The 25,575-nt window shown below is 46.6% G+C and overlaps 1 protein-coding gene across 1 annotated transcript; it reads left to right on the top strand.

Moving 5' to 3' along the window:
• The first annotated feature begins 475 nt into the window (after positions 1-475).
• On the top strand, positions 476-25,164 carry LOC118081050 (regulator of G-protein signaling 3). Its single transcript, XM_035107174.2, has 7 exons — positions 476-657; positions 12,562-12,984; positions 14,222-14,304; positions 17,166-17,231; positions 20,202-20,263; positions 21,758-21,924; positions 24,481-25,164. The coding sequence occupies exons 2-7, from the start codon at positions 12,562-12,564 to the stop codon at positions 24,670-24,672; spliced, it is 993 nt and encodes a 330-aa protein (XP_034963065.2). The 5' UTR covers positions 476-657; the 3' UTR covers positions 24,673-25,164.
• Positions 25,165-25,575: the final 411 nt, after the last annotated feature.

Raw genomic sequence — 25,575 nt, 5'->3', positions numbered from 1 at the left:
TAAGAAATCGCACCGAGACTAAACAGGAGGAGGCCGATAGCTGGTGAAAAAATGCAAAGGCTGGCAGGTGGGGGTTGGCTGAGGTTGGTGGGGCAGTGCCCCCCCCCTTCGCCCAGACGGTCCAGCCTGCACTGTAAGCAAGCAATGTGCCTTTCAGCAGCTGAGCGACAGGCAGAGATTGAGTAGCCCCAGCATTTTGCCCAAGATGGGGAGATTTTGTCGCCCCCCCCCCGCGCAGTTCTTCAGAGACACTGGGAGAAAGTGACTGCGCTTGAGGTGGTGTCTGACTCTGCAACACTTCCGATGGGTGATGACACACTTGTTCCCCATTCAGTCACCGCCACCGCAAATCTCTGGGGAGTGCCTTGTGATGTCACACTTTACTCTTGCGCTATCAAAGGCCCAGGGTCACACACACACACACACACACACACACACACACACACACACAGAGGCACTCTGCCACTCCCATTGAGCAGGGAGGGAGGAGCTGTCTTGAGGACTCTGCTGTTCAGAGCTGCAAAGGAACTGGCCAGCGGAGGCTTGGCTGCTCCTGTGGCCCAGAAGAGGAGGGGAAGAGTGGGGAAGAAGAAGAGCAACCGCAGCAGTAGAAAGTAAGGAAGAGAAAAAGACTGCAAACAAGTGAGAGACAGAAAGGTGAGCAGGAAAGCCAGTTGCCAGCCTGTTTATTTATTTCTCAGTCTTTTCTTCTCGCCCTCTTTCTCTCTACCTGATTCAATCAATTGCTCTCTCTTGCTGACTCTCTGTACTGTATATACTTTGTCTGGAGGGAATCAGTCGCCTCACTCTTTTCCATGCAAGACAGAGAGAGAGACGGACAGGGGGAGGCTGTGCCTACACAATTCATTTAAGGCACAACCTGCCCCCCCCTCCCAGGCTGGGAACTGTAGTTTTGTTAAGGTTGGTGGGAATAGCAGCTCTGTAAGGGAGTGAACTACGGTTCTCATGGTTCTTTGGAAAGGGGGAGCATGCTTTGTGTGGTTTGTAAATATATGGCAGGCACGCAGTGTCTGTACACTTTGATTATCTTTATTGAATCAGTTTCCTCATTCTTTTTGGCGTGGGGGGGGGGAATCTCCCAGCACTTTGAGAGGCAGCTGAGTTATTGTGGTCCATACCTGAGCCACAACAAATCCTGTTAGCAGCACAATCTTAGCCACGTTTACTCAGAAGGAAATCCTATTTGGTTTAGGATGGCAGCTGTAGCATATTGAATACTCTTTAAAACAAAAACCCTTTGCTGTCGGAGACACAGCTAGCTACCCCTCTGGCATTTGCATCTTAAATCTCTGTGTCCCCAGTTCTGTCCCCATTTCTTAGTCTATCCTTCCCTCCCTCCATTTCAACATTGCCGTATTCCTCTCCGTATTCTCAGAGGCTGAGATCAGGTAATACTTTTACATCAAACAGAAATGCAGAACCGTCACCATTATTATTATTATTATTATTATTATTATTATTATTAAATTTATATATATGCTAAGGCGATTTGCAGACATACAATAAAAACAGTATCTCCCCTCCCCAGAACATTTATTTATTCCAGAAAATTTATACACCACTTGATTGTTTTTTAAAAAACAACAACCAAAAAACCCTCCAACAACCCTCAAAGTGGTTTACGAAAAGATGAAACAAGAAAGAAAAAAAATACAGCCTTACTTTAAAACGTACATAAGTTAAAATACTAAAGCGGATTAAAATTACTTCAGCTTTCTAATGGATTTGTCTTAACAGGGGTGTTTTTAGCTGCTGCCGGAAAGTTTATGGCGACGGCATATGCTTAATAACAAGAGGCAGGGAGTTCCAAAGTCCAGCCATTGCCACACTTACAAATGCAGAATGGATACTATTTTGCGGGGGCGAGGTAGCATTTATGTTTGTTATTATGCTGCGTATTTTTGAGCTTTCCTATTGTAAACTGCCCTACGATCTTCAGATGAAAGGCGCTTCAGAAATTTAATAAAACAGATAAATATTATGTAGGCACCTCCATTAGTGCCAGTCTCGCCAACTGGAGCGGTCGGTTGGGCATGTGTGGGGCAAGGCGATCTTGTAAGTAAGCTGCTCTCAAGTTATTAAGCGCTTTATATAATAACAGCAACACCTTGAGTAGTAACACCCAGTTGCAAATCAGGAAAAACGAACACCTAAGGCTGTGAGACCTTTCTGCCCAGCTAGGAAAAAAAAGCATGCCCCAAACTGTTCCCAGAAGGTACAGATTGTGGGTGCTCCAAGACACTCCAAGTATCCCTATTTTCCAGGGACAGCCCTGGAAACCATCCCGGTTTCTGATTTGATCCTGGAATGTCCTGCTTTTCCTTAGGACGTCCCTATTTTCACTGGAGAAATGTTGGAGGGTTTGCAGTTATGCAACCCCTGAGCCAAAGAGAAAAGTAACTAGGCAACCTTTAGAAGACATCTGAAGACAGCCCTGTATAGGGAATTTTTTAAAAAATGATTTATTATGTTTTTGTTTGTTGGAAGCCGCCCAGGGTGGCTGGGCCAACCCAGTCAGATGGGTGGAGTATAAATCATAAAATTGTTGTTGTTGTTGAATAAAGGTAAAGGTAAAGGGACCCCTGACCATTAGGTCCAGTCGTGACCGACTCTGGGGTTGCAGCGCTCATCTCGCATTATTGGCCGAGGGAGCTGGCGTACAGCTTCCAGGTCATGTGGCCAGCATGACCAAGCCGCTTCTGGTGAACCAGAAGCACACAGAAACACTGTTTACCTTCCAGCTGGAGCGGTACCTATTTATCTACTTGCACTTTGATGTGCTTTCGAACTGCTCGGTTGGCAGGAGCAGGGACCGAGCAACGGGAGCTCACTCCATTGCGGGGATTCGAACCGCCAACCTTCTGATCGGCAAGCCCTAGGCTCAGTGGTTTAACCCACAGCGCCACCCGCGCCCCTATTTGTTGTTGAGTAGGATGTCCCTATTTTCATCGGAGAAATGCTATTTATCATATTTATTATCAAGGCGTGCAGGAAAGCAAAGAAAAAGACATCTGAAGGCAGCCCTGTATAGGGAAGTTTAAAAAAAACACCACATGTTTAATGTTTTTATATAAGTTTGAAGCTGCCCAGAGTGGCTGAAGCAACCCAGTGAGATGGGTGGGGTATAAATAACAAATTTATATTATCATTATTGTTATGATTATGGAATAGGATACCCATATTTTCATTGGAGAAATGTTGGAGGGTATGAATGGGGGAGGGGGCTATTTCTCTCTCCCCCCCCCCACATTTCTCAGTCCTCACCCTCCTCGTCTCCCATCCTTGCTGGCTTATCTGCCCATGCCCAAGTTAGCTGCAAAGGAAAATCCTCTTCTATCGCAGTCCCTTCAGATGGGCCCCTGTTCGCCCCCCCCCCCCGGTGGTTGTTGATGTTCCGGACATTCCTCGAACTTCGGGGTGGATGGACAGATGGACGAAATGAGTGGCTCTCTGGGAAAAAGCCTCTAGGGATGGGGAGGGAGGACTGGGCAGGTTTGGCAGTGGGCTGTGTGCCCAGATGCGTATGGGATGAAGATGGGGAAGGAGGGAGGGAGGGCAGGCAGGCTTGCAGGGCACCAGCGCTGGGCTTCTCCCTTCCCTGCTTCGACTTTTCTGCAGGCCCATGATTTACATCTTGGCAGAGACATAAGCCAGAAACTCCGTCCTTGACCTTCTGCTCTCCCGTGGGGTACAAACACTGTTGGGAGAGGCATTAACTCTTGTTTCCCTGTAGCGACAGCAGGCTGGCTTATCCCAGAAAGGCGAGGGGACACCAGTCAGGAAGAGGGAAATGCGAAATGCACACCCGTTTATTGCCAGTGATTACTTTCGAGCCACGGATTTGCCCACCCAACCCGCTTGGGGAGGGTGTGTGTGTGTGCCACCCAAGTCCCCCAAACATGGCAAACCAGTGTGCCGTGTGCCTGGAAAACAGGGTGCCATGAGCTGCGAACAGGTGCACCACAGGCAGATGGCTATAGGGCAGGTCTCTGTGCAGACGACTCAAGCAAGTGAGCCAAGCTGCGTGTTGTAGGGGATGGCAACACCTTCTCACCAATGAGAGTGTGTGTATGTATCCAAGATCTCAGGCAGGGCCTGCCCGAGACCCTTTCGGCTGCAGGACTTAGGATCTTCTGCATGCAGGGACTTGCAGTATATACTGTATAGTTTAGACTAGGATGGGGGAGACTTGGGTTCAAATCCACAGTCAGGCATGACCTTGGGCTAGTTGCTCATTGTTGTGAGCTCTTCGAAGAAAGGAACGGATAGGCATTGACCAAATTCTGCCCTCTCCCACTGCACTCTAGCTCTTTGCCACATAGAGCGGATTCCAGAAGGGAGTGGTCTGTGCTGTGTTTATTTATTTGTTACTTTCAGGTAGGTCTGACGCAGTTGGAGTATATATAATTTTTTTAAAAAAATTGTCCAGTAGCACCTTAGAGACCAACTAAGTTTGTTCTTGGTATAAGCTTTTGTGTGCATGCATACTTGTTATACCAAGAAGAAACTTAGTCGGTCTCTAAGGCGCTTCTGGATAACTTTTTTATTTTTAAAAATATATTTTATTTGTTACATTTATTTATTTGCCCAGGTAGCTCAGTCAGTAGAGCATGAGGCTCTTATTCTGCGGGTCGTGTGTTCGAGCCCCACAGTGGGCAAAAGATTCCTGCATTGCAGGGGGTTGGATTGGATGACCCTCGGAGTCCCTTCCAAGTCTACAGCTCTATGATTCTAATTCTATGATTCTATATCCTGCTGTTCCTCCAAACAGCAGCTGAGGCCTTTACAGGGGTGGCTCCTTGGTTGTGGAACACTTTCCTCAGGCATTTCATTAGCTTTTGGATAACTCTTTTAAATATTTTTTTATTATAGTCATTTTAAACCATTACCTCTGTTGTGTAATAGTGGGTAGCTTTTTAACTTTTCAACTTTTAGCTTTTCTTTTTATATATAAATCATTTTAATTAAATATTCCACTTTAAACATCCAATCATATTCCAAAACAACTGTTAGCTTTTCTGATGTATAAACTTAAGTTGTGGTAAGTTGGCAATTCCTTTTTTCTTTTGCGCTAGTTTGGCTTTTCACATGGATGATGCATATTAACTGTCGTTTTATATATATATATATATCTGTTTTATTTAGTTTTGCATTTACATTACTTAGTGATTCTACATTATCAGGCAGCTGATAAATATAATGAATGGATATGTAAATAATACGGAACAACAGCCAACATTGCCTGAGTGGAGGTCTGCCTGTGCAATGGGACTTCCCCCTTTCACTGTCAGAGGCAATATGTTTCCGAACACCAGTTGCTGGAAACCGCAGAAGCATGGAGAGGAGCTGTTGAGCTGCTGCTCTGCCTGTGGGTCACTGTGAGAACAGGACGCTGCGGGAACAGGATTCATTTTATCTTATTTTCTTAGGATCTCACCCCATGTGCCCCCTTAAAACTGCTCCTGAGAGTCAGGAGCAGATTGTGGGGCACAGGTGTTGCCATGGGGGCAGGGGAGAGAAGTACATTATTGTTATTGTTATTGTTATTATTGCTATTTTTCTTGAAAAAGAGGTGCCAGAACTCAATTCCTGTAGGTTCCCCCTGGGGAAAAAAACCCTGGTGGTGGTGGTTGTCATGTATTATTATTATTATTATTATTATTATTATTATTATTATTATTATTATCCCACCCATCTGACTGGATTGCCCCAGCCACTCTGGGTGGCTTCCAACATATATGAAAGCATAATAAAACATTAAGCATTTCTTTAAATAAATGAAAAACCTTCCCCAAAAAGGGCTGCGTTTAGATTCCAAAAGTTGCTTAGTTTGTTGTTGAGTCGTTTAGTCGTGTCCGACTCTTCGTGACCCCATGGACCAGAGCACGCCAGGCACTCCTGTCTTCCACTGCCTCCCGCAGTTTGGTCAAACTCATGTTCGTAGCTTCAAGAACACTATCCAACCATCTCGTCCTCTGTCGTCCCCTTCTCCTTGTGCCCTCCATCTTTCCCAACATCAGGGTCTTTTCCAGGGAGTCTTCTCTTCTCATGAAGTGGCCAAAGTATTGGAGCCTCAGCTTCACGATCTGTCTTTCCAGTTTCCAGTGAGCACCCAGGGCTGATTTCCTTCAGAATGGATAGGTTTGATCTTCTTACAGTCCATGGGACCAGGGGCGTACCCAGGATCAAAACTAGGGGCAAGAGAGGGGAAGAGAGAGGGAAGGAAGGAGGGAGGGAGGGAGGGAAGAGAGAGAAGGAAGGGAAGAGAGAGAAGGAAGGGAAGAGAGAGAAGGAAGGAAGGAAGGAAGGAAGGAAGGAAGGAAGGAAGGAAGGAAGGAAGGAAGGAAGGAAGGAAGGAAGGAAGGGGTGAGAGAGAGAGAAGGGAGGGAGGGAGAGAGAAAAAGGAAGGAAGAAAGAGGGGGGAAGGAAGGATGGAAGGAAGGAAGGATGGAGCTCCTGTCTGCCCGCCCCCCAGCTCAGGCTGCTCTTCCCCCCTCCCATGTTCCTGTCGCTGGCTGCAGCCGCAAAGGGGGCAAAAACAACCTGATTTCAGGCTGCTTCTCGCCCTCCCCACGTTCAGGATCTGTCCTTCCAGTGAGCGCTCAGGGCTGATTTCCTTCAGAATGGATAGGTTTGATCTTCTTGCAGTCCATGGGACTCTCAAGAGTCTCCTCCAGCACCATAATTCAAAACCATCAATTCTTCGGCGATCAAACGTTTCTTCATTCTATTGGTGGATAGACAATGTCTATCTCCCAAGGTGTGTGTGTGTGTTGGACCTCCTGTTGCTCATGTCGCTGCTGCATACGGGGATGGGGAACAGGAGGGGTCAGGCAGCCATGAGGTCAGGGTGGTGCAAACACACCGGCAGAGCCAACCCAGTGTGTTTCCACTGTGCCGCCTCTTCCTCCTCCTACTCACCCCTTCTCCTGCCTGTCTCAGTATGACACAGGTGACCAGAGGCCAGGCCAATGCCCTCCCTCTGCCACCACATTATTGTTTAAAGCCCTAAATGACATAAGGCCCCAAATATCTGAAAGACCCCTCCTTCCCTGTAGATGCTCTTGGTCCAAGGGGGCCCTCTTGGTGGTTCCCCCACCCATAAGAGTTCGGGTGTTGGTGGCCCCAATATTGTGGGACTCCTTCCCCACAGAGTTGCATCTGGCACCTTCATTATATCATTTCCGCTCTATGCTGAAGAAGACACACCTTTCTGCCTTAGGCTCTGACACCTGAGATATGGTTTTGTTCCCAAGGACACATTCCATTTCTGTGGCTGTAGTTTGCTTTAACTGTTTTTAATATGGATTTTTAAATCTCTGCAACCTGCCTTGGGACAGGATGGTCGAAAGGTGGTACTAATTGGAAAGAATAATAATACTGTAATAAAATGATAATAACTTACATATACAGCCGCATCTTGGAAGTCGAATGGAATCTGTTCCGGAAGTCCGTTCAACTTCCGAAACGTTCAGAAACCAAGGGTTTCCGGCTTCCGATTGGTTTCCGATTGCACAGGCGTGCTTGAAACAATAGCGGAAGTCACGCCGAACATCCGGCTTCCCCCCCAAAAGTTTAAAAACTGGAGCACTCACGTCCGGTTTTCAGTTGTTCAATTGTTCAAGAACGTTCAACTCCCAAGGCGTTTGGGGGCCGAGGTGCAGCTGTACACACACTGCGATCAGTCTATCTGGTAAAATTTGACCTGAGGTAAAAATTCTCTCCCGCCCTCCCACCAGGGCCAATACTTAGTCCCCTAGCCCAAAGGTGAGCAAATCCCAAAGAATCTTCCAGAAGGAACTGAAAACAGGGCCGGCAGGCATATTTGTACCGGTATGTGTTTGAGGGTGTATGGGAGTACCATTGACATTTAAAAGTTTCCCCTCCACTAAATCAGTCCACCACATCTGAAATGTCTCGCAAGCTGAGGCTGTCCGCGCTGCACTTAAAGAATGATGGAAATCAAACAATAGGATTAAAAGGCGGCAGGAAAACATTCCTGACTTCAGTTGGCCAAAATGGAGGTTCCAGGATACTAGCATATACGGCTTCCTGCTACCGAGTCAAACCATAATGCCCATTTATGATCTGACAGCCATTCTCCAAGGCAGCATAAGCAGGAGAGGAGACTTTGGATGTCATTTTAATTTGATTTGTTTTTTATAAGCTGCTCTCTCTCTCTCTCTTTTTAAAGTCCCTCAGAAAGAATCCAGTTTCCCTGCAAAAGAGGTTTCTATTTCCCTTTTCTCAGGGCGCTTGAGGATTAATTTAGCGTTTCTTTATTACTTGTGTGAGGGGTGGGGTTTTGAACTTAATTTGTTTTGGTGAGGGAGCTGAAGGTGTGGGTGTGTTTCTCCCTTCCAACTAAACATTTCCCCAGCGCTCAGCAGGCTCCTCGGGTGCCTGCGCTTCCTGATCTGAAAAAGTCTGATGGGAGGGTTTCTCTCTTGCGCACCCAGGAAGGCTGCAGAGGGCAGACCAATGGGAATTTGTAGACTAAAAGGAAGGACACTCACACTGTCGGCCACCTCAGCAATAAGATAAGCATACAGGTGAAACTCGGAAAAATAGAATATCGTCGAAAAGTGCATTTATTTCAGTAATGCAACTTAAAAGGGGAAACCAATATATGAGATAGATCAGGCATTCCCAAACTGCGGCCCTCCAGATGTTTTGGCCTACAACTCCCATGATCCCTAGCTAAGAGGACCAGTGGTCAGGGATGATGGGAATAGTAGTCCAAAACATCTGGAGGGCCAAAGTTTGGAGATGCCTGAGATAGATGCATGACATGCAAAGCAATATATGTCAAGCCTTTATTTGTAGTAATTGTAATTATTTGTCATTAGGCGGGTCAATTATAAATGGAATGTAATTAATGAACTGTAATAGCGATGTTTATGGTTTTTTTTGTTTTTGTTTTTTTGCATTATTGTAACTATTTGTTTTATTACTGTGGAATTTCCAAAAGAAAGCATTTGTAAAAATTAAAAGAAAAAGAAAAAATAATAGGTTGCATTACTGAAATAAATGCACTTTTCGGCGATATTCTAATTTTCCGAGTTTCACCTGTAGTAGCAGCCAGTGGGACGACCACTGGTGGGATACTGCTGGTGAGGCTGCGTTGATCTTCGAGAGTTCAGCGTGGTGCAAGCACAGCACCAGAAATGCCAATTTGGCTCAACTGCTGTGCCCACAAAACAGAATGCAGCCGCAGCCATAAGCAGAGGGGACAAGATGGGACCTCTCACACAAAACTGCGCGCACACACAGACACACACACACACACACACACACACACAATATTTATTTAAACAAGAACATAAACTGGCAAATGACACATTGCAAATTCCTTTTGTGTAATTGTTCTATTTCTGGAGATGTTATTGCTGATTTTCTTTCGTTTGGAATTATGATATTCTGTATTGCTGGCTTTTGCTGCAATAAAAATTGAACTTGAACGGGCAAATAAGGAAAATAAGGAAATGATGAAAATACGCAGTTAAGCAATTTCATCTGAACATAAAAAAAGGAAAAAGATCCACCATTAAAACGTACAATAAAACAAGCCCATAAAAACAGCGAACAATAAAAAGAGTTAGAACAGCCATTAAAAGCAATAAAACGCAAGAGGTTCAGGAAATTGTGTGTGTGTGTGTGTGTGTGCCTGTCCAAACTGCTATATCCTAAACAGATGAAGTCTCCCGGTTATTGGCAGGGAAGACGTTCCGCATTGTTGCTGCTGCCAGTGGAAAAAGCCTATCTCTCTGCGACTACAAGCTGATAATCATCAGGTTGTGCAATTAACGTGGGTTTGGGGCTCTTTTACCTTGAAGCGGCTTTTGAAATCCAAATGCACGCTCCATAAACGGACTGTCTGGAAGAGGCTGTGTCCCCTGCCTTGTTCTGTCAAGTGTAGGGTTACTAAAGGCATAACACAACCGCCACACTGTCCTGCAATAGCAACCAGTGAAGTTGAGTCTGGAGAGAAAGAGGGGAAAGCAGGGGAAATTGCAGAATAATGGCATCATGCCATTCACTGAATGCCCCACCACCACCACCACAATATTTGGGGTGGGAGCGTAGCTGGTAAGGGGAGCCATGGGTAGATATGCGGTAACACTTCAGGTTCTGCTGTAGAAGAGCCTGGATGTTTATAACAAAACCTATTTATCTGTAGGATTTATTTGTGAGATTTATAGCATTCCTTACCTGCCCACCCACCATCGGAGGTGGAAAGGAGCAGCAGCAGGAGGTTTGCAAAGCATGGGCCTGGCTATGTCACTTGCAGTGTGGCTCCCAAGCTTGGGAACCCCGTGCAAGGGTTTGGGACAGGTGGGTGTGGCATCCCATCTGTCAATCATGTGGTCTCTTAATGACATCACACGATTACAAGGCAAGTTGAAACAAAAAGTTTAAGAAAATTATATATAATTATAGCAGTGCTTTATTATGGTAGTTATTACAATTATTTGCTTGAATTTTTTTTCATTTTTATTCTAGTTACGTGTCTTATACTAATATCATTTTTCTTGCGTTTGAAGAAAATTTGTTCTAAACTTTCGTTTCAATCCAGTCCTGATTTTCCTTGAAGAATTTCCGATGGATGCTCATCAAACACAACCCAGTCAGTCTGCCCTCTCCCATTGTACTTCCGAGCCAGGTCTTTACCCTTTAAAATTTAATTTACTTAACGTACCATTTTGGATCCAGATTCTTATATCCATTTAGGCGGCCTAGATGTCTTCTAAATGTAAATAAGAAGGTAAACTAATAGCGGGCGGCTCAGTTTAGTGGCGGGTGGCTCAGTTTAGTGACGCGGAACTCACTAGACCCCTCTAGAAGATTCCCTCTTCTCTCTGCTAGAGCCCGCTAGAGACCTCTCCCTCCCTTGAATCCCAATGGCTGGTTGACATAGATTCCTCTACCAGTCACTAGGTGGCTCTAGATACTTCTCGGTTTTTACACCATTTCAGAGTGGTAAACAACTGATTATTCGCCATCGCCCTACCTAATTTTGTTTCGTTTCATCACTTTATAACCATTTTTTAAATTTTTTGCTTCTAGGGGGGGCAGCTGCCCCCCTGCCCCTTGCTGGGTACGCCCATGTGGTGGGGCACCACCCCATTTACCTTAACCGACCAGCCTTCCCTGCTGCTGTTCAGTATGGTTGCCTATGACATAGGTGATATTCTGGAAAGCATTAGCGACAAGGAAAACGATGCTATTAAAGGGTGGGTGGACCAAGAGGAATACGATTCATCTCCACATGCCTTTCCATCATTGATGCCAAGACCCGGCCAGATAATTCTTTAACGAGCTTATCTCAGATGTTTTCTGCCTTGGAGAGATTCCCAGCATGAGAGCAAATGGATGGGATCCCTGCAGGCCATTGTCTGACAGCGCAATGATCTGCGTGTCTCCTCAAAAGTAACCCCCACCGATTCCAGGAAAGTAGGCATTGGATTGTGGCTTAAGAGAAGAGAGGAAGGTGCTCAGAGCCTGAGTGGCTGCAAAATTTTGAGTGGCTCAAATTTGCTTTTTTCCCTGACAGGCCATTAGCCTGGCGATCTAGAGAGTGTGAAGACTTGACGTGCCCCCAGCACTCTGTAGGAACTTCCCAACATCCTCAGGAGTTCACAGGAGCCCTGTAGCAGAAATAAGAGAAACACTTATGTGGAGACCCGCTCCCTGGAGATAGGAAGCTTGACAAATACTGAATTAGAAAAAGTGCAAACAATGCTTTGGACAATTTTTTTCAAATTGATGTGTAAAACCCAGCCTTGGTTGTCTCTTTAGCTCCTAGTTAAAGGCACCTCTCTTTTCTGCAAAGTCTAAGGCTTTCCTTGTTTTCATGTTTTGTACAAAGCATTTGCATGACCCATCAGAGGGTGGCAACATGAGAACAGGCCTTCTCTGCAGTGGCTCCCCGTCTGTGGAATGCTCTCCCCAGGGAAGTTCGCCTGGCACCTTCATTACACACTTTTAGGGGCCAGGCAAAAATGTTCCTTTTTAAGCAGGCCTTTGGTTGATCCAATTGACATCCTATGCCAGGCATCCCAAAACTTCGGCCCTCCAGATGTTTTGGCCTACAACTCCCATGATCCCTAGCAAACAGGACCAGTGGTCAGGGAAGATGGGAATTGTAGTCCAAAACATCTGGAGGGCCGCAGTTTGGGGATGCCTGTCCTATGCCCTTTTAAAATGTGTGTTTTTATGGGGGGGGGTATTGTGTTGTTGTTTTTATTAGGTATTTTGTGGTTTTATATCTTGATTTTGTTCTGTGAACCACCCTGAGACCCCTGGGTTTAGGGCAGTATATAAAGACTAATAATAATAATAATAATAATAATAATGCCATAAAATTCTCTGAAGGGGCTTACACTATCATTCGTTCTTCTCCCCTTTCCCCTCAATTTTCTCAACCATTCTCCTTCCAAACTCTTCTTCCCTAGGTCACCTGTTTGTAGGACTGGTTAGTAGTTGGGCTACTGGACATTTAAACCAAAATGGCCATAATTCTCTCTCTTTCTCACACAGATGCTAAGCCCCCTCCAGAAATGTGGCTCTGAAGGCTGCCTCGTAGACTGCGATTTTTTTCCTTGGCACAGGAGCACCCTCCGAAAGCGGCACCAGAGCTTCGAGGAGTCGGAGTCCGGGGGTGACCACGAGGCTCCCAGCCAGGAGAAGCCATCCCCTCCCAGCATCCTCTTAGAGGGCGCAGAAGTGCCCACCTGCCTCCAGATCCCCCTGCAAGACCCCGGAGGGGTGTGGCGATCCCGCAGCGAGGGCCGCTTGGACCAAAAGGGGGTGCCGTGCCCAGGGGAGGTTGAGGTGGCGGAGAAAACAGGAAGCGGGTGGAGTTTGCCATCCCCCAAGTCTTTGAGAAAAGAGCGACGCCTCAGAGGGAGAGTGGCGGCAGCGAAGCAGCACTTGAGGAATCTCTTCGGAGGATCTAACAAAGTCAGTGGGCGGCCCTTCCTCCTCCTCGCACAGCACTGCCATGTTTCCAGCCCTTTTTTTGCTTACTGCCCGTCTTTCTTCTTTCCACAAACCCACCCGCCACCGCACACCACTTCCAGGAGAAACTGCGAGCCCAGATTCTATTTTGTTTTAGCTCGGTTGTATAAATATTTTAGTGTCTTTGTTCCCAATGGTTTTAATCTCTGGAATTTCCTGCAGTGAAAAGAGAGAGAGAGAGAGCAAAGCACATCCCAAGGCTAAATAGAAAGCTGGATTCATTACCAAGGAAGGGTTATGCCAAAGGGCCTGGGAGCCTGGACTCCTGGGTTCTCTAGAGGGGGACCAGAGACTAATAAGCGACGCAAAGGATCTGAGAGGCAAAGTCCTTTGTCTAGTAGGTTTGCTTGGCTATCTAACATGAACGCTGGTGCCATTCTAGCTTAACTGACTCCTGTGGCTGAGAGGATCGTAAGGGAACGGAGTCTGAGACCTCTTGTGAGTTAAGTGAATCACTAATTGAATAATAATAATCAATAACAACATTTACGTATTAAGGGGAATTGTCTTGGATGACCTTTATTGAGGGCCCATTTCATTCCCTCTTTAAATGTTTTGAGGACCAACAACAACAACAACAACAATACCCCCCCCTTCTGGCTGGGTTTCCCCAGCCACTCTGGGCGGGTCCCAACAGAACACTAAAAACAGAATAAAACTTAAAGCATTAAAAACTTCCCTGAACAGGGCTGCCTTCAGATGTCTTTAAAAAATCACATAGTTGTTTATTTCCTTGACATCTGAAGGGCAGGTGCCACTACCAAAAAGGCCCCCTGCCTGGTTTCCTGTAACTTCTCGCAGTGAGGGAACCGCCAGAAGGCCCTCGGAGCTGGACCTCAGTGTCTGGGATAGATGATGGGGGTGGAGACGCTCCTTCAGGTATCCTGGGCAGAGGCCGTTTAGGGCTTTAAAGGTCAGCACCAACACTTTGAATTGTGCTCGGAAACGTACTGGGAGCCAATGTAGGTCTTTCAGGACTGGTGTTATATGGTCTCGGCGGCCGCTCCCAGTCAACAGTCTGGCTTTATATCTAAAGTTAAAAGGACGGCCCTGTGCATAAGCTGAGGTGACTCTAGCCCTGAATTCAGTGAAATGCAGAGGGCAGCATAAAAACCCCTGGCCTATGGAAGCGGTTTTGGGACCCTGGACACCTTCTTGAACTCTTCTTTCTGTGTTTCAGTCTCTGGCGTCAAGCGTGGAATCAGACCTGGGATCAGAAGGTGACAGCAGCTGCCAGGCACAACAGAGGCAAAAATGCCGCCGGTGAGTTGAGTAGATAAAAGCAGAGCTATAATCTTCCAGATCCTGGTTTAAATCTCACCTCCTCCTTCGACTTGCTGGGTAGCTGTTGAAAAGTCACTACAGTCGTACCTTGGTTCTCAAATGCCTTGCGGCTCGAACATTTTGGCTCCCAAACGCCACAAACCCGAAAATGAGTGTTCTGGTTTGCGAACGTTTTTTTGGAAGCCAAACGCCCGTTACAGTTTCCACAGCTTCTGTTTGAGTGCAGGAAGCTCCTGCACCCAATTGGAAGCCGCACCTTGGTTTTCAAACATTTTCGGAAGTCGAACGCACTTCCGGAACGGATTCCGTTCGAGAACCAACGTCCGACTGTATTCCTGAGCCAGCAAGGTTTCATCTGGCTGGCTAAACCAGGTGAGGGCAGCCAATGGGTCTCAAAAACCTTGGTGAGTTAGGGCTCCAGAAGATTGAGCAAGCGAGACCAAAAGTGGGTCCAGTGGTCAAGAAGGCAGCTTCTGCATGTGCTGTAGAGGGAAGTGAGGGACATATGGGGTTTGCCGACCTGGGAAGGTGGTCCATCTAGGAGAAGGAAAACCATGATCCTAAACCTCCACTGCTTTGTGGGACATCTTCAGGAGAAGAAAAGGCTAAGGAGTAAACCTTACACAAATCTGGAGACACCTGGCTTGAGAGCAGTACATGTGAAAAGGGTCTAGGAGTCTTGGTAGACCACAAACTTGACATGAGTCAACAGTGTGATGCAGCAGCTAAAAAAGCCAATGCAATTCTGGGCTGCATCAATAGGAGTATAGCATCTAGATCAAGGGAAGTAATAGTACCACTGTATTCTGCTCTGGTCAGACCTCACCTGGAGTACTGTGTCCAGTTCTGGGCACCACAGTTCAAGAAGGATACTGACAAGCTGGAACGTGTCCAGAGGAGGGCAACCAAAATGGTCAAAGGCCTGGAAACAATGCCTTATGAGGAACGGCTTAGGGAGCTGGGCATGTTTAGCCTGGAGAAGAGAAGGTTAAGGGGTGATATGATAGCCATGTTCAAATATATAAAAGGATGCCCATATAGAGGAGGGTGAAAGGCTGTTTTCTGCTGCTCCAGAGAAGTGGACATGGAGCAATGGGTTCAAACTACAAGAAAGAAGATTCCACCTAAACATTAGGAAGAACTTCCTAACAGTAAGAGCTGTTTGGCAGTGGGATTTTATACCAAGGATGTGGTGGAATCTCCTTCTTTGGAGGTCTTTAAGCAGAGGCTTGACAGGCATATGTCAAGAATGCTTTGATTGTGTTTCCTGCTTGGCAGGGGGTTGGACTGGATGGCCCTTGTGGTCTCTTCCAACTCTATGATTCTATGATTCTGGAGTGGAGTCCCTAATACTGTTAGATGGTGCCTTGTATGCCTCCTTCCAGCAACTCCTGCAGCCAAGTTGGTGCCAAATGTTGTTGCTCTGCTTTCCTTTGGACCACATCAGCAAGGCCAAGAGGGGAGTCTTGTCATCTGGGCAGCCCAAGACCTCCAGACACACTGCCCAGGCTTGCGCCCCAGGGAAGGTCACTTTGGTGCTGCTAAGGCTTCACTTCCCGGAGGCACACTCCATTGTCTCCCGAGACACAACAGATGCAGGCAACAATCCCTGAGCCCCTAGATCTGTAGTACGGCAACGATAAATGCTAGCGGCCTGCCTTTCAAGGTTGCTGCAAAGATGACCGAATCTACCGAAGCACTTCAGCAGGGAAAGGTACTATAAAGTGCTAAGGAGATTCTAACATCTATTACTGATAGAGTTCCCATCTTGCCTTGCATGTGGAAAATGGGGGTAATAATGTAGATCCACTTTGTAGGACTTACTGAGATAAGAACAGGATCAGGCCAATGGGTCATCTGCTCCAGCTTTCAATACTGTTCGTTGCCTGAAAATGTCTTCAGGGGGACTTACGACTTCTTTTCCAATTGGTGCATGGACCATGGATTACTGATGCAACGCTGTAACTTTTTGTCCTAAATGTTCTGGTTCGTTTCCCACAAACACAGTCTGCTTTTGTTGCACAGAAGCTCAGGAGTGGCTCCCTGGACGCTTAACAACGCACTAACATCAGAGAAGCACCGCAGAGCAACTAAGAAAGAGAAACGATGTGCAGATGGCCAGTATAAATCCACCTCTAATGCACTCTTAATGCATCAATGACGTGTTGCAGAATACCCTGGGCGGGGAACCCCATACCAATCTGAAGGGCCCTAAGACGCCTGCTTCATGGGAGAAAAGCAATGACAAACCTAGACAGCATCTTAAAAAGCAGAGACATCACCTTGCCTACAAAGGTCCGTATAGTTAAAGCTATGGTTTTCCCAGTAGTGATGTATGGAAGTGAGAGCTGGACCATAAAGAAGGCTGATCGCCGAAGAATTGATGCTTTTGAATTATGGTGCTGGAGGAGACTCTTGAGAGTCCCATGGACTGTAAGAAGATAAAACCTATCCATTCTGAAGGAAATCAGCCCTGAGTGCTCACTGGAAGGACAGATCGTGAAGCTGAGGCTCCAATACTTTGGCCACCTCATGAGAAGAGAAGACTCCCTGGAAAAGACCCTGATGTTGGGAAAGATGGAGGGCACTAGGAGAAGGGGACGACAGAGGACGAGATGGTTGGACAGTGTTCTCGAAGCTACGAACATGAGTCTGACCAAACTGCGGGAGGCAGTGGAAGATGGGAGTGCCTGGTGTGCTCTGGTCCATGGGGTCAAGAAGAGTCAGACATGACTAAACGACTAAATAATAATAAAAGTTTTCATATAGGTGTTTGTTGAAGGTTGGTTTCAGCTGCCTCTTTGCATTTGATTTACTTTTTCTTTCTTTCTTTTCAAAAGGAGGAAAAATAAAAGAAACTTCCTAAGGTTATGGAGCTCGGGGAGTAATGAAATTCAATCCCTAAGGTAATTTAGCTCTCTTATTCTAATAAGTGTGTGTGTGTGTGTGTGTGTGTGTGTGTGTGTGTGTGTGTGGCCCAGGGAGGGCCCAACCCAATAGACAATACTGGCAATTCCTACTAGGACCCTCGTACATATGGGGCCGCCTCTCCTGGTATGTCCCACAGAGCACCCTAAGGTCCATGAAAGGTCCCAGGCCCTAAAGAAGCCAGACTATCCTCCACCAGAGCCAGGGCTTTTTCAGTGATGGCTCCAACCTGGTGGAATGTCCCACGAGACTAGGGCCCTGCAGAACCTGACCTCCTTTCGCAGGGCCTGTAAGACAGAGCTATTCCGCCTGGCCTTCAATTCTGATCCTCTAGTCCCTTTTCCCTTTCCTTTTTTTATGAAGAAACCCTTCTGGGACCCCACATTTAAACCCTTCCCTGGTCTCCTGCTAGCCCTAGTTAGCCCTGGTGATCACTTGCTGGGGTTTCTTTCCCCCAAAATGACCCCTGAATTTTTGAATTTTATTGACATTGATGCTGCATTTATGTTGTATTTTATGCTGTTTCTATGCTGTTTTTAAGTCACATTTTAATCAATGTTTTGTATTTGTTGTTAGCTGCCCTGAGCCCGGTTTTTAAACCGGGAAGGGCGGGGTATAAATAAAATATTATTATTATTATTACTACTACTACTACTACTACTACTACTAAGGATCCTACCGCCTGCTTCTTGGGAGAAAAGCAATGACAAACCTAGACAGCATCTTAAAAAGCAGAGACATCACCTTGCCGACAAAGGTCCGTATAGTTAAAGCTATGGTTTTCCCAGTAGTGATGTATGGAAGTGAGAGCTGCAGCATAAAGAAGGCTGATCGCCGAAGAATTGATGCTTTTGAATTGTGGTGCCGGAGGAGACTCTTGAGAGTCCCATGGACTGCAAGAAGATCAAACCTATCCATTCTTAAGGAAATCAGCCCTGAGTGCTCCCTGGAAGGACAGATCGTGAAGCTGAGGCTCCAATATTTTGGCCACCTCATGAGAAGAGAAGAATCCTTGGAAAAGACCCTGATGTTGGGAAAGATTGAGGGCACTAGGAGAAGGGGACGACAGAGGACAAGATGGTTGGACAGTGTTCTCGAAGCTACGAACATGAGTTTGACCAAACTGCGGGAGGCAGTGCAAGACAGGAGTGCCTGGCGTGCTATGGTCCATGGGGTCACGAAGAGTCGGACACGACTAAACGACTAAACAACAAAACAACAACAACAAGGATCCTACATTTTTCTTCTTCTTTGGCGATCACTCGTAGCCGAGTAAGATTGTCTTCCATGAACACAGTTTCAACACAGAGTCTGTAAGTGACTGTGGAGGCCAATTCTGGATCCACACGTCCTTACACAGTGGGGACATAGGTTTCCGGGAGGGAGTTGATCACAGTGTGGATTTGCCAAGCATGCCTTCCTCTTAGCACATTTCTCCCTTGCGTCCTGAGTTTGAGCGTCTTCAAAACCCATGACACCTTTTGTAAAGGCTGTTCTCCAATTGCAGCGCTCGCAGGCCAGTGTTTCCAAGTTGTCAGTGTTTATATATATATTTTTATATATTTGCCTTGAGAGTCTTTAAACCTCTTTTGTTGACCTTCAGCATTACGCTTTCCATTTTTACGTTGGGAATAGAGTAGTTGCTTTGGAAGACAATAATCAGGCATCTGCACAACATGACCAGTCCTGCATTACAGGGCGTGGGGTCCTTGTGGTTCCTTCCCACCCTGCAAGTCTATGATTCCATGGAAAGCTTTTAGTCCTGCTACTAAGTACCTGGATGGAAATGGCAAAGGAAGGCATTTTTTTTTATCAAGGGGTGGAGGGAGAAGATGGATTGGTAATGGGGAAAGTACATTTGTAATAAGCCAGCAATGAATCACATTGTTTTTAGTTTTTAATTTTTAATCCTTCTTGTTAACCCGTCCACTTAACCTATTCTTCCAGGAAGAGCTATAGGCCATTTAGATCTGGTCTGGGGCCAAATCTCTTTTGAGAGTGGTCCGTGGTGCAGGGAGTGTGTGTCCGTCTCGATGTTGTCAATTCTCTGCCTGATTTCTGTGAGTGAGTCTAGTAGAGATATGGGTTGGCCAGATAGAGGCGGAGATTCGAGCTGTGGTGCAGTTATCAAAACTGGCCCGTGGCTTAATGATCTTATGGGGAGCGGCCCTCTTGAGACAGCAGTACGCATTACTTCCCTTGCCTCACAATGCGGCAAGACGGCTCTGCTGCATTTAGGGTCGTTGCTGGTTATTTTGCCGAGTGGGAGTTTGGACGTGTGCCCTGAAAGTTTCCCTCTGAAGGCGCCACAAGAGTTCACAGAAGAATATCAGCGTTCCTTTAGTGCAACTACCACCGAGGGAAGATGAGATCTGTAGCCCAACAACATCCAGAATGCCACAGATGAGATCTGTAGCCCAATAACATCCAGAATGCCACAGGTTCCCCAGTCCATGCTGTGGAGAGTGTCGGGGGTAGGACCCGGGAGGCCTTATGCAACTCCGGCCAAATTGCTCCTGGGCTCAGCGGGCAGGACTCATCATCTAAAGCCCTAAACGGCCTCGGTCCAGTATACCTGAAGGAGCGTCTCCACCTCCATCGTTCTGATGTCCAGCGCCGAGGGCCTTCTGGCAGGTGCCTCGCTGCGAGAAGCCAAGTTACAGGGAACCAGGCAGAGGTAGTGGCACCCGCCCTGTGGAACGCCCTCCCACCAGATGTCAAAGAGAAAAACAACTACCAGACTTTTAGAGGACATCTGAAGGCAGCCCTGTTTAGGGATGCTTTTAATCTTTAAGAAGTTAGTGTATTTCAATACAGTATTTCTGTTGGAAGCCGCCCAGAGTGCCTGGGGAGGCCCGGCCAGGTGGGTGGGGTATAAATAATAAATTATTATTGTTGTTATTATCTGCAGCCAGTTCCCAGTTGCTCAGACACTTTCTCTCTTATAGGCCGACTCCTGAGGAGGCACAAGAATGGGCTGAATCTCTGGAAAAGTTACTGCTTCATCCATGTAAGTGTGCGGTTCAGAACCGATAAAAGTGGTGCTTGCAAGTGCCACTGAGTTTGTTTCGCATAGGAATGGGTGACTCTGTCAATTTCAGTTCCTCTCATATCCTCACCCCCCCATCTTACATTCAGGTCCCCACATTTCTGCATTACTTTGTGATTATTATTATTTTGAAGTCCTGACAATTCATCAGTGAATTTCTAATATATGCAGGCCTGCAGGCAATTTCCCCTAATATATAATGCATTTATAAATGTTGCTTTCACTGATGTTTTAAATTGCATTTTTTTGTTTCAAGATGCATTTTAAATCATTGTGACCTGCACAATGGGACCTTAGGTGAAGGGCATGTAATTAATCAAATTATTATCATCAGAAGGTCGGCAGTTCAAATCCACATGATGGAGTGAGCTCCCATTGTCATTAATAATAATAAATGCATTTTAGATGCCCTTTACCCTAACATATGTATCTTTGCACAAATTACGTGGCTGAAGAACTTGTCATTCATCTGGTTGCAGCTAAATCATCAGGCCCAGCTGTGCTCCAAGTTGGCTGTGTTATTGCTAGGACGGAGGTGTGAACTTGAGCGCAGGCAGAGTAACAGTGAATAAAAAAAGGTAAAGGACCCCCGGACAGTTAAGTCCAGTCAAAAGCGACTATGGGGTGCAGCGCTCATCTTGCTTTTCAGGCCGAGGGAGCCAGCGTTTGTCCACAGACAGCTTTCTGGGTCATGTGGCCAGCATCACTAAACCGCTTTTGGTGCAACGGAACACTGTGACGGAAACCAGAGTGCATGGAAACGCCATTTACCTTCCTGCCACAGTGATACTTATGTATCTACTTGCACTCATGTGCTTTCGAACTGCTAGGTTGGCAGGAGCTGGGACCGAGCAACGGGAGTTCACCCCGTCACGGAGATTCGAACCGCCAACCTTTTGATTGGCAAGCCCTAGGCGGTTCGAATCCACATGATGGGGTGAGCTCCCATTGCTCTGTCCCTGCTCCTGCCAACATAGCATTTTGAAAGCACATCAAGTGCAAGTAGATAAATAGGTACCGCTCCAGTGGGAAGGTAAACGGCATTTCCGTGCACTGCTCTGGTTCGCCAGAAGCGGCTTTGTCATGCTGGCCACATGACCTGGAAGCCAATAAAACGAGATGAGCGCCACAACCCCAGAGTTGTCCACGACTGGACCTAATGGTCAGGGGTACCTTTACCTTTACCTTTACTACCCATTATCCACATAGAAATACAATCCCTCCCACTTTCCCTTTCCAAGAAACAAGAGTTGAAAATCTGAAGCAGTAAACAATTATGTGCAGAAATTTCATAGAATCATGGAATTGTAGAGTTGGAGGTAACCCTAAGGGTCATCTAGTCCAACCCCCTGCAATGCCGGAATCTCAGCTAAAGCATTTGCACCCTTTATTCCAATAATATAATTTGGATGCTTTAGGGGAAACTCCTGACTCCTTTGTCCCTTTTCCCTGCAGATGGACGGTCTGTCTTTCATGCTTTCCTGAAGTCAGAGTTCAGCGAAGAGAACCTGGACTTCTGGCTAGCGTGCGAAGACTACCGGAAGCTGCGAGGCTGCGACAAACTCCAGGACAGCGCCAAGAAGATTTATGATCAATACGTCACCGTCCACGCCCCCAAAGAGGTAAGAGAACCGGACTCTGAGCATGTTTCCAAAACTCTCCTCACCCAAAATGCCTGTGGAATGAGCTGGTCTTCTTTTCTGAGGTGGAGGCAGAGGGATGGGTGAAGCTTTCTTAATCAGGGTCGGCCCAAGACATTTTGCCACCTGAAGCGGACCTTAAAATGGCACCCCCCCCACCTCTGCGCCAGGGAAGAAGGGGTCGGGGAAGATCTGCATCAGGAACAAGAGTGGGGGAGAAAGATTGGCATCGGGATCTGCTGTGCCGCAGAACTCTGTCGCCTGAGGCGGTTGCCTCACCTTGCCTCATAGCTGCGCCGGCCGTATGGGTAAAGTCCTGGACAAGGACCTGGAAGACCAGGGTTTGAATCTCCACTCACCCAAGAAGCCTACTAAGTGACCTTGGGCCAGTCACTATAATAATAATAATAATAATTTATTATATTATACCCCGCCCATCTGGCCGGGTTCCCCCAGCCACTCTGGGCGGCTTCCAACAAAACAGAAATTCTAAAATACAGAGATCCATCAAACATTAAAATACAGAAATCCATCAAACATTAAAAGCTTCCCTAAACAGGGCTGCCTTGAGATGCCTTCTAAAGGTCTGGTAATTGTTGTTCTCTTTGACCTCTAGTGGGAGGGCATTCCACAGGGTGGGTGCCACTACCGAGAAGGCCCTCTGCCTGGTTCCCTGTAACTTGGCTTCTCGTAGTGAGGGAACCGCCAGAAGGCCCTCGGAGCTGGACCTCAGTGTCCGGGCAGAACGATGGGGGTGGAGACGCTCCTTCAGGTATACCGGACCGAGGCCGTTTAGGGCTTTAAAGGTCAACACCAACACTTTGAATTGTGCTCGGAAACGTACTGGGAGCCAATGTAGGTCTTTCAGGACCGGTGTTATGTGGTCTCGGCGGCCGCTCCCAGTCATCAGTCTAGCTGTCACTATCTCTCCTACCTCACAGGGTCGTTGTGAGGATAAATTGAAGGGGTGAGGAGAAGGGTGTACATCGCCTTGAGGTGGAATATGAATGTATCATCATCATCTTTGGGGGAAAGCCATGTTGCTTTGACTGTATGAGGTTGGATGTGACCCAAGTCACTTTCCTGGCCAGTTCTCCACCTCTGCTCTATACTGCACTTTGCCTATGAGTTAATCCGGACCTAGTAAATTTCTGTTGCTTTTCCCCAACTCCCTGCTTGGCGCAACCTTTGGTATCCTACTGCTGTTTTGGCCACGCCTCTCCATCCCAACCCACAGAGGCCTATTTTCAGTGCTCCAATTCTCCCCTACAGCTATGACTGAATGATGATAATGATGATAATGATGATAATGATGATAATAATGATAATGATGGTAATAATAATAATAATAATAATAATAATAATAATAATAATAATAACAACAACCAGGGGGGGTACCGGGGTGGGGGGAAGGGGGGCTTCAATGATAAAAATAACTGCTTCTCCTCTCCTACTGCACTTGGGGATTCTCTGGTGGCAGGGGGGGTCTCTGGGATTGTAGTGGTGGGAGGGGGAGGATTAAAAAAATGAAAGAATATAATGAAGAGGAATTAAAAATTATAATAAAGGGAATTGCCAAAGAGGATTAAAAATGAAAATCAGCAAGGGGGGAGGAGAAATCCATAAGACAATGATCAAAAAATGGATGTTTAAAATTAGATTTGTTTTGTTTGTTTGCCTTCTTTTTTGTTAGTTATATGTTATATTGTATGCTTTTTTATGTTTATTCTGTTAAAATGGGAAATTGAATTATTATTATTATTATTATTAATAATAATAATAATAATAATAATAATAATAATAATATCCTGCCCATCTGGCTGGGTTTCCCAAGCCACATCAAACATTAAAAACTTCCCTAAACAGAGCTGCCCGTCTTCACCCCGGTATGGCTTCCCTTCATTACACATACAGCCCAACAAGACAATGACAAAAATCCACCAACAGCATACTAGTCAATATGGCTAACCTGATCCAAAACACCCACCCACCCCACTCACACACAAAACAAAGACCACCACAGACAATCACAAATGAACAACCATATCCTAGGCCAACCCCAACCTCTCTCACCACCAAAGGAACACAAGCGAACAAAAGAGAACCTACACAAGCAACGCTGACATTAAACTCTACATATATTAAGTAAAATAGAAGCATCGTCCCCCAACCTCCCCACCCCCCGTCCACCTCTCTTCCCCTCTGCTTCCCAATGTCTCAACAAATGAAACTGATTTGTAAAAATGATAAATGGAAAAAAATACAAGAGAGAGACATTGCAAAAACTTTTGTAAATCAAGAAACCTTTAATAAAAAATACTCTTTAAAAATAACCAAACAGGGCTGCCTTCAGATGTCTTCTAAAAGTCAGATAGTTGTTTATTTCCTTGACATCTGATGGGAGGGTGTTCCACAGGGTGGGCGCCACTACCGAGAAGGCCCTCTGCCTGGTCCCCTGTGTGCTAGGCATTGTTTAAATCGCTGTAGCAATAACCATTTCCTGACATGTACCTGACCACTTCCATCTCATGTTTGCAGGTGAACCTTGATTGCCAGACCAGAGACGTCACAAATCGGAACATTTTGCTACCCACTCGTTCGTGCTTCGAACAGGCTCAGAGGCGCATATATGGCCTGATGGAGAAGGACTCGTACCCCAGATTCCTCCGCTCCCTCCTTTACCAAACCTTGTCACAGCCTGACAGACACCAACCCAACGGGCCTATGTAAACCAGCCATATTTGCCTTTCGTTCTTTGGAGAGGAGGCCTGTCTAGGAGAGGAGGAACCAAAGACAAAGACCTCCTTCTTCCTGGACTTTCTCCGGTGGGCTGTTTAGGGTGTATGCAGCCCAAAAGCCGGAGAGATGGATTGGCCTGACGCTAACATCAATGCTAGCGAGGCTGTGGACTTGCCACCAGGGGCAGACGTGGGAAATCTTTCGTAATATGGCACCCGGCGTGAGGCCAAAATGTGACGCCCCCAAGTGGATCTTCTCAATTATGGATCTTCTCAATTTTGCACCCCCTTGGCTCGTTGGCCTGTGTGGGGAAACGGGCCGCACCGCCCTAAATCTGGCTCTGTTGCCACACCGGCACGCCAATCTTTTCGTGGAGGAAAGAGCTCATGGAAAGTTGGAGCTGGTGCCCATTTGTCCATGGGCAGAACTTTTTGTGGACTGATGCAAAAAAAGAGAGAATATTAGAAGTATAGAATCACTGACTATGAGCTGTACGTGTTTTTTGTGTGTCTGCGATCCTGTTGCAACATTGGAATTTCCACATATTAGGTCGGAGCAGGTGCCAAATGCCCCAGGAGCCGACTGGTACACGCCCTGGGCACCCCCTTAGAAACAGCAACAACAAATACATCTGGTGATCGGCCTTGTTTTGAATTTCCCCAGCTGCCCCTGCCACAGCATTGCCCTGGGGCATTGTGGGAAATTTAAATGGTGGGACTGTTTGTGGCAGCAGTGGGGGCTGGAGCAAGAGGGCCCCTAGAGAGGGCATGATGCCAAAGGGGCCACTTCCCAGGCTTTCCCCCACATGATGCCCTCCAGACATTTTGAACTACAGCTCCTCATCAGCACCAGCTGGTATGGTCAGAGCTGTAGTCCGAAAAAATCTGAGAGTCA

This window comes from Zootoca vivipara, chromosome 2, assembly GCF_963506605.1.
Source record: "Zootoca vivipara chromosome 2, rZooViv1.1, whole genome shotgun sequence".
Classification (NCBI taxonomy): Eukaryota; Metazoa; Chordata; class Lepidosauria; order Squamata; family Lacertidae; genus Zootoca; species Zootoca vivipara.
The sequence above is the reverse complement of the archived record's forward strand: the minus strand, read 5'-3'. Positions and strand labels throughout refer to the sequence as shown.

Bases quoted from the DNA above. Each gene is read 5' to 3' on its own strand.
- LOC118081050 (XM_035107174.2), top strand. From the start codon at position 12,562: ATGCTAAGCCCCCTCCAGAAATGTGGCTCTGAAGGCTGCCTCGTAGAC. The intron at 14,305-17,165 runs GTGAGTTGAGTA...TCTTTTCAAAAG, and splicing joins CAGAGGCAAAAATGCCGCCG to GAGGAAAAATAAAAGAAACT. The intron at 17,232-20,201 runs GTAATTTAGCTC...TCTCTCTTATAG, and splicing joins AATGAAATTCAATCCCTAAG to GCCGACTCCTGAGGAGGCAC.